Source organism: Lactuca virosa, chromosome 1 (genome assembly GCF_052849685.1).
Source record: "Lactuca virosa cultivar CGN04683 chromosome 1, Lactuca_virosa_CGN04683_v6, whole genome shotgun sequence".
Taxonomy (NCBI): Eukaryota; Viridiplantae; Streptophyta; class Magnoliopsida; order Asterales; family Asteraceae; genus Lactuca; species Lactuca virosa.
The window spans coordinates 134,992,177-135,001,875 of NC_136426.1; the positions used below are offsets into that span (position 1 = coordinate 134,992,177).

At 40.9% G+C, this 9,699-nt stretch overlaps 1 protein-coding gene across 1 annotated transcript; it reads left to right on the forward strand.

The window, feature by feature from the left end:
• Positions 1 to 812: 812 nt before the first annotated feature.
• On the forward strand, positions 813 to 1,331 carry LOC145121091 (uncharacterized). Its single transcript, XM_079056869.1, has one exon. It carries the CDS (start codon positions 813 to 815, stop codon positions 1,329 to 1,331), a length of 519 nt encoding a protein of 172 aa, XP_078912995.1.
• Positions 1,332 to 9,699: the final 8,368 nt, after the last annotated feature.

Consider the following 9,699-nt stretch of genomic DNA (forward strand, 5'->3'; position numbering starts at 1 on the left):
GACCAAAGTTTTAAATTTTAAAATTTTTAAGTTTTCAAATTTTAAAATATTATACTAAAATTTTCAAAATTACAAAATTTTAAAATTTTAAATTTTCAAATACTTAATTTTTTTAGGAAATATTAATTTTTTAAATAATTTTATTAATAATTTAGGGTCCCCGATTAATCTCCGATTAATCCCCGCCTAATCCGATTAATCACTTATCGCCAGTCGACCACCGAGCTACCGCCGAACGATTTTTACAACCTTGGCGGGAAGTTATTCAAGCATTTGCGGTTTCAACACACTCGATAGGGACTACCTTTGGAAGTAGCCCTAGATACAATGAGTGTGGGTTTCATCACAATGGAGCATGTTGGGTCTCTACCAACTAGAACAAGAAAGGTCATCTTGCCAGCAAATGCAAAACCCCACCCAATTGAGGAACCGAAACAGTAGATATTCGAGCGTGATATGAATGTAAGGAGATTGAACATATCAGAAGGGATTGTCCAAAGTTTAAAGGTCGGGGAGGTAATTCTAGAAGCATAGCATTTGTTATAGGAGCAAGAGAGGTCGTCCAAGATCCGATGGTAGTGACATGTACGTTGCTAATCAATAATTTATGTGCAAATATACTTTTTGATACCGGGACCGATAGAAGCTATATTACCCCCAAATTTAGGAAGCTATTAGATCACCCATCTAGTAAACTTAGGAAAGCCTATAGGGTAGAAATCGCTAACGGCCAATTCGGTAGTACTAGAGAAATACTTAGGAACTGTGCCTTAACGTTAGATAATCATACTTTTCTTGTCGACAATATGAAAATGGTCATTGGAAGTTTCGACGTCATCATCGGTGTGGACTGGTTATCCTCTAACCATGTCAAGGTGTTGTTCTTCGAAAAAGCCTTACATCTACCCCTACCAAACAAAAAACCCTTAATCGTCTATGGTGACAAACCCGGTAGAAATCTTACGATCATCTCTTGCATGAAGGCCAGAAAATACTTGCAGAAAAAGTATTTTTCCTTCTTAGATCATATTGTCGATAGGAAAGATGATAACAAGAAAAAGATCAAGAAAGTACCTCAGGTGTGCGATTTCCATGATGTATTCCCAAAGGATCTACCAGGTCTGCCGCCAGCTCAACAAGTAGAGTTTCGAATCGATCTAGCTCAAAGAGCTGCCCCAGTAGCAAAGTCTCCTTATATATTGTCACCCTCGGAGATGCAAGAGCTCTCCAGGAAACTACAAGAAATTCTTGACAAGAGTTTCATTAGACCAAGATTTTCTTCTTGGGGAGCACCCATTCTATTTGTTAAAAAGAAGGACGGATCTTTTTGAATGTGCATTGACTATAGAGACCTAAATAAGTTGACCATTAAGATAGATATCCACTACCCCGAATAGATGATCTCTTAGATCAATTACAAGGATCGAGTTACTTCTCTAAGATCGACTTGAGATCGGGATATCATCAACTTCAAGACATGGAAAAGGACATTCCAAACACTGCCTTCAGTACGTGCTATGGTAATTATGAGTTCTTGGTCATGCCCTTCAAATTGACCATTTCCCCAGCTGTCTTTATGGATCTTATGAATCGAGTGTGCAAGCCCTACTTGGATAAATTCGTGATTGTATTCATCGACAATATTCCAGTATAATCACAAACCAAGGAAGAGCATAGGCAACACCTTCGAGTGATCCTAGAGCTTTTAAGGAAAGAAAGATTGTACGCAAAATTCTCTATATGCGAATTTTGGATAAGACAATTACACTTTCTTGGGCATGTGATAAGTAGTAGAGGAATTCATGTCGAACCTTCTAAGATCGAAACGGTAAAGGATTGGGAAGCGCCCAAGATGCTAACAGAGGTTCGCCAATTTTTAGGACTGACTGGCTATTATTGAAGATTTACAGAAAATTTCTCTCACGTGGCCAAACCCCTCACAATATTAACCCAAAAAGAAGTAAAATTCGATTGGGGAGACCAATAGGAAACAACTTTGTTATGTAGTGCACCTATAGTATCCCTTCCAGAAAACACTAATGACCTCGTAGAGTATTATGATGTTTCACATCAGGGGTTGGGATGTGTATTGATGCAAAGGGAGAAGGTCATAGCCTACGCCTGAAGAAAACTTAAGGTGTATGAGAAGAATTACACCACCCATTACCCTGAGTTAGCAGTGGTAGTTTTTTCCCTAAAAATTTAGTGTTATTACCTTTACGAAACAAAGTTTGTGGTATACATAGATCACAAGAGTCTGCAACACATCTTCGATCAGAAAGAGCTCAACATGAGATAAAGAAGATGGTTAGATTTGCTAAATGACTATGATTGTGAGATTCGTTATCACCCAGGAAAGGATAACATCGTAGCTGACACCTTGAGCCATAAAGAGCGAGTTAAACCTCGCAGAGTCAAAGCACTTACGATGACTATCCAATCAAATCTAATCTCGCAAATTAGGAGTGCTCAACTCAAGGATTTAACGGAAGGAAACATTAAAGAATAAGGCCTCATAGGATTTGAAAGAAAACTCGAGATTAAGGATGATGGAACGATATATTTCATGAACCAAGTATGGGTTCCAAAATATGGATAGGTCAAGGAACTAGTTCTAAATGAGGCCCATAGGACTAGATATTTCATTCATCCTAGAGCATACAAGTTGTATCTAGACCTAAAGGCCCTTTATTGGTAGCCAAACAAGAAGGTTGAGATTGAAACATACGTAGGTAAATGCCTAACATGTTCTCAGGTCAAGGCAGAACACTAACGATCCTCGGGATTGTTGCAGCAGTCGGAGATTCCTGAGTGGAAGTGGGAGCATATTATAATGGACTTTGTTACCAAATTACCTAAGACTACTGCTGGTTATGAAACTATATGGGTAGTTGTCGATAGATTAACCAAGTCTGCCCACTTTATACCAATAAATGAGACGGATAAGATGGAAACGTTGACCTGGACGTACCTTTGAGAAATCATCAGATTGTATGGGGTACCCTTATCCTATATCTCTAACATAGATAGTAGGTTTACCTCTCGCTTCTGGCAGAGTTTGAAAAAGTCCCTTGGTACGCGCTTGAATATGAGTACGACTTATCATCCACAAACCGATGGCCAAAGTGAAAGGACCATCCAAACACTGGAAGACATGCTCAGAGCATGTATCATAGATTTTGGAAGTCCATGGGATACTCACCTTACTCTGGTTAAGTTCTCATACAACAATAGCTATCACACGAGCATCAAAGCAACACCATTCTAAGCATTATACGGCCGGAAATGTCGATCTCCCATTTGTTGGACAGAAGTTGGCGATACCCAACTGGCCAAGAAATTCGTAGGGTATCCCCTACAAATAGGCCCATCGATTATCCACGAGACGAATGAAAAGATAGTACAGATAAGAGAAAGCATGAAGGTAACACGTGACCGTCAGAAGACCTATGCTGACGTCAGGTGTAAATCCCTTGAGTTCCAAGTTGGCGACAGGGTGATGCTCAAGGTATGTCCTTGGAACGGAGTTATAAGGTTCGAAAAGCAAGGTAAACGAAATCCAAGGTACATAGGACTATTTGAAATTCTCAAAAGGATAGGTCCAGTCGCGTATCGACTTAGGTTACCCCAAGATCTTAATATTGTGCATAACGTCTTCCATGTGTCTAATCTTAAAAAGTATATTTCCGACGATATGTTCATCATTCCACTTGATGAAATTCAGATTAACCATGAACTAAACTTCATCGAAGAGTCAGTCAAAATAATGGACAGAGAGGTTAAACGACTCAAGCAGAGTCGGATTCCTATTATCAAGGTGCGATGGAACTTTTAGCGATAACTAGAGTACACATGGGAATGAGATGACCAAATGAAGGACAAGTACCCTCACTTTTTCGAAGGCAACCCGACGATAAGATAAAATTTCGAGATGAAATTTCCTAAATTGGGGTGACTGTGACAACCGAGAGGTTTCTGTCACTGATCACCATTAGGAAAGAGTAGGAAAATATATGTAATAGCCTCATATTGTAATATTTGATTTTTGACATAATAAGAATCAAATGTGCCATTACAATTATTTGTCAAAAACTTCCATTAGGCTAAAAAATTAGCATCCGAAAAGTTGTAACGTTTTCTAAGTTGGTTAACATACTTGGATAGTACTGGTTAATGTGATCTCAAGGATATAAGATTCATAAAAATCCGACTCCACTGGAACGAGTTATGTATTTTATAAAAATAGAAATCAACCTTGTAATTAAAATTAATTACGTAAAACGGTACTTAGAGATTAGTTGAGTTTTGACTAAAATTTTGAAAAAAAATTTCATAGTACTCCTCAAGATATAAACTTTACGAAAAAGTTTACCGAAAACGGGATCCGTATGAGAGATATATGATTTTTGTAAAACCGTTTATTTTTACCCCCGTCAGGCACAAAAAATAAAAGCCAAAACTAACCAAAAAACCTAAATAAGAATTGTAGTACCCTTTTGAGATCATCACATAAATATAGAGAGGGATTAGATCGGAGCTCGCACGAAGAAGTTATGATTTTTACAAAATTTGTTCGTGTGCGCGAGGTGTGTGTCTCCGCACGCCACATACCTGACACCATATTCGAGAAGATTGCGTGTGGCGTGGCTAATTTGGGACATGACACATGGCCTTCTCCGGATGGAGCCATGATTGTCATGTGCGACGCACGTAGATATTTGTCTGACGCACATCCCAAATCCATGACTATAAATAAAGAGGTTGGGCATACCATTCCAGCACACCTCTCAATCACTCTCACTCTCTTCTTGAAGTAGATGCCATTAGGAGCGGTCCCCGGACACCTGAGCCCAATCCAACCCTACATCAAAGGTTTCGCACAACTAGGGTGAGTACACGACCCCTATTTTACTGTTTTAATTTTTTTTGGGGGGGGGGGATACATGCTTATCGAATTGTTTTATCAAAATATATTTATGGTTATAATTATCAAATCACTTTATAGAGCTTAAAGCCTTGGGATAGTATAGCTGTAAATACTATGCCTAGTTGTAAGCTATGATATTATGCTTAAGAGATATGATGCCCGATAGTCTAGAAAAAGATAATACCTAGATGTTATAATGGCCAAATCTCTAGGATAACGTAGTACCTAGAAGTTATGCTGGTCAAATATGCATATGAACCGTACTTAGTTGTTACCCTACCCAAATATCCTGTTTTCAAATAACCATAATTAGGGTATATATATATATATATATATATATATATATATATATATATATATATATATATATATATATATATATATACAAAATAATTATGAGATCAAAGATTATAATTATCAAATATAAGATAAAAGATTTATATTGTGATAGTTATAGGAAATCCCTCGGAAGGATTAAAAGATAAAAGATAAATGATAAAATATAAATACCTAAGGTTAATACGTTGGTGAGCTAATACATTCATCCAAAGGCCTTGATTAAATTCGGCATTCCGCGATACCTATAATTTTTAATCTTGCGAGAGCTAGAAAAATATGTATAGATCTATATAGGGATTGACAACCCTACCTGCGATTGTTAGCTACAATCCCGGCAGGATAACTTTCTTATTATTCACTATTCGACGTCCGATAAAGCGTTGTGGCGGGGCAAAATTATTAGTCAAACAACGTCAATTATGGAGGCTCATGGTAATACATTAGACCACCTTAGAGTTCATACTACCGTTAGGGACGCCTTAGAATGGTAGATAAGATATGTTAGGATCGTTAGATATCCTACAAATATAGTAAATTAGGATTAATAAGTATATCTTAGAAGATAATAAGATAGGATCATTGAATATCCTAAAAGATATTAAGCTAGGGTTGATAAAATACTTTAGGAAAGGTTTTTCTAAAAGAAAAAAGATTCTTAAAATAATACAACCCAATAAAAGCCAAAAACTATAAAAAGCTGTGAACTCACCAACATTATGTTGAAGTTTTCAAAAATACATGTATTCTCAGGGGGGATGAGTCTATAGGATAGTCGTGTTGAGGAGGAGGATAGTCGTGTCAAGGAGAAGGAAGCCTACAAGGAAGTTGTTGGAGTTTAGTTATGTTTGTTTATCATCTTTAGTCCTGTTTAGGAAGCGTGCTTGACTTTTAAAAACAATGTAATCCTAGAATAATTTATAATCAATAAAAGAAATGTTTGTGATATTCTTTTATGTTATGTTCTCTCTCTCTCTCTCTCTCTCTCTCTCTCTCTCTCTCTCTCTCTCTGTAACATCCCGAAATTCAGGTACAACTATTTAACCCTTCTCTTTTGTCAAGTTGTCAAGATTAACCCTTGAGTGGAAATTGTAGCAAATGAGTACGCTGGGCGTACTCAAGAGTACGTTGTGCGTACTCATGCGCTTATTTTGGACGCGGACTCGCCTAGGTACGCTGGGCGTACCCAGGGTTACATTGGGCGTAGTTGGCCCAGGTGCAAAACCCTAATTGTGGCTTGAGGGCTATAAAAGGAATGAGATGGTCTTGTCCCCAGCCACCATCCCTCAGAGAGAAACCCTAGAAGAGCAACTTTATCGTTCTAAAGCTAGTGTGTGTGTGTTCTTGAGCAAGAAAGTGCCTTTGTGTGTTAGTAAAGAAGAAGAGGAGGTTCTTGTGGAGGCTTGAAGTTGGAGTACAAGCTTGGATCTGAGTTCTACAGAGGGAGGAGCTTCACTTGGAGGTATAAAGCTCAAAGCTTTCCTTGTTATTTTTGGTTTGTGCTTTGTGGACCATTTCTAGGGTTAAAGTCCCAAAGGTGGAGACTTTATGAGCATAAAGGACTCCATGGACCTAGATCTGTCCCATTTCAGTGATATTTGTGTTATAGATCCATAAAGTTTCCATCTTGGTTGTTGATATGAGGTCATGCTTGAATTATGAGCTTTCTAGAGTTGGGTAATGGAATGTTATGGGTGTTAGTGACTTGTCCAGCAATGCAAAGGCTTAAAGTCACCAACTTTATGGATTAAGAGGCTTAGAAATGGTCAGAAATAAAAGTTGGGTGTGGGTCTTAACTGTTTAAGACCTCAAGAGCTAAGAAGTCTGAAACTGGGAGTTACGCTGGGCGTAATCCCAGTACGCGCGGCGTAGGGGGTCGCGTTCCCCATTTCTGTGAGGTCGCCGGGTACGCCCAGCGTACAGGCTTGGTACGCGCAGCGTAACCCGGAGAGTTGACTTTTGTTGACTTTTAGGGTTTGGTCAACAATTGACTTTTGGGACCATTGAGGGGTAAAATGGTCTTTTAACCTTCTGAGAGGACATAGGAAGGGATTAGTCTAGCCTTGAGAGCCGTTATTGATTTGAAATAATTACTTTATTTGATTAGGCGGGGTTAAGTCGTTGTTTTGAGATTCAGGGATAGCGAGCACGTGAGTTACTAGACATCATACGAGGTGAGTCTTCTCACTATACTGTACCTGGAAGGGTACTTATATGTGACCGGAAGGTCTTGTATGCTATGATGTATGTGCTATATGCGGTTATGTGATATGTATGTGTTATGTATGATTATGTATGATATGGACCGGAAGGTCAAGAGGTTACGGACCGGAAGGTCGATAGGGGTAGGACCGGAAGGTCTACCGGGATTTGGGACGGGAGTCCCCTGAGACACATGGATCGGAAGATCCTATAGAGTTGTAGCCTGGAAAGGCGTATGTGTGGCATGTGGTATTTTGGGGAACTCACTAAGCATTTATGCTTACAGGTGCTATGATATGTGTTTCAGGTACTAGCGATGACCGTGGGAAGGTGCCGGCATGATCCGTACACACTTATGAAGTTTATGTTATTGAGATTCTGGGACATGTTTTTGTTATGACACAGTGACACATTATGTTTTGTGATTATCATGTGAATGAAAGTATGATTTGAAAATGAAAAATTGTTTTGAAAATTTACGTTGTTACAAGTTGGTATCAGAGCCTTGGTTTGAGGGATTCGGGTGCATCTTTGGATGAATCTGAACTCAAACTGAGGAATTAAAGAAGTTTTTCATAAAATAAACAATTTTTCTAAAAGAGTAAAAGATTTTGAGAAAGGCAGAAGGAAGCAGTGTGTACGATCAGCCAGCGCCCGAACGGTGATTTCCCAAAATACCCTTACATTATGTGTTATGAGACATGTTATGATATGATATGCATGCTAGAGTTGGCTAGGTATTTATATTTGGACTAGAGTGGCCTGATTTTGTGATGCCTTAGCCTAGGAAGGATTTTGCTGCTATGTGATGCTTGAGAGCGAGTAGGTAGCAGTGAGGAGCTGATGAGAGGTCTACCGAAGGGTAGCCTATGCCAGTGAGATATAGAGTACTTGTGATTTGGGATCCAAGGAGGAGGACTTAGGGTGAATACTGATGTGGTGTGGACGGTAGTATAGGGCCCGTACTACTGAAGACACTGGAGCAGTGCGCACTCTAAGTAAGAATCCATTGGGTACCAAGGAACAAGTAGGGTTGAGTTATCGAGTGCGAGTATGCTCGAGCGAGTCTCTGATATTCTTATGTTGTATTTCAGAGACATCATGGTTGGGACACGCCACAGACCTGAGTCGAGCGGCGTGAGTGACGAGGAGCTTCGTCAGATGATCCACGATGAGGTGGCGGCGGCGATCAGGGCCGAGATTCCGGAGATGTTTGGGTCTATCAAGACCACACTGATTGAGACTTTCGATGAGCGTTACGTTGCGGTGAGTGAGGCTGCTGCTGCTGCAGCTACTGCAACGGTGGCTGCTGTCAGACCTCAGGGAGGTGACTCGTTGTTGCTTCGAGAGTTCAGCAACACGAAGCCACCAGAGTTTGATGGGACGCAGGATCCGATCGCTGCGATGAGATGGATTGCTGATATCGAGGGATGCTTCTACACGTGTTCATGTCCGGAGCATCTAAGGGTACGGTTCGCATTGAACCAGCTTCGCTTGGGAGCAAAGGACTGGTGGAAGTTCGTGACGGCGAGATTCACTCTTGCAAAGATTTCAGCAGTGACCTGGGAGAGGTTTACCACCATGTTCATAGACGAGTATGTTCCCCCGGTGGAGAGGGAACAGTTGGTACAGGAGTTCTTGACCCTCAAGCAGGGTACTGATTCGGTTACTATGGTTACGAGGAAGTTTCATGAGAGGGCGGTGTTCTGCCCTGAGCAGGTGTCTACTGAGCAGGCACGTATGAGCCGGTATTTGGGCGTTTTGAGGAGGGATATACGGGAGTTCGTGTCGAACTCGACTTACCGGACATTTGCTGAGCTTCAGGAAAATGCCTGGAAGAGGGAGATTGAGTTGGAGACTCAGGCCAGGGAGGAGGCCGAGTCTCAGAGGATAGATCGGCGGCCGGCACAGTCTCAGCCGGCAGCCAAGCGGGGCAAGTCCGCTGATACGAGATCTGGAGGCCAGAAGGGCCGCACTTGCGGAAAGTGCGACAAGGGGCATGATGGGGTCTGTCGATCGGGTGCTTGCTACAAATGTGGCAAGGAGGGGCATATCGCCAAGGATTGACCCAAGGGATTTATGGTTTGCTTTCATTGCAACCAGACTGGCCATCGGAAGGCCGAGTGCCCGCAGTTACATCAGGGATCAGCACAGGGATCTGCCCCTGCTCCTAGGGTTACCGAGGTTCGGCCAGTGAAGGCCGAGGCACCGAAGGCTCGTGGGAGAGCTTTCCA

Excerpts from the sequence above, each read along its gene's own strand:
- LOC145121091 (XM_079056869.1), top strand. The coding sequence starts at position 813 with ATGGTCATTGGAAGTTTCGACGTCATCATCGGTGTGGACTGGTTATCC.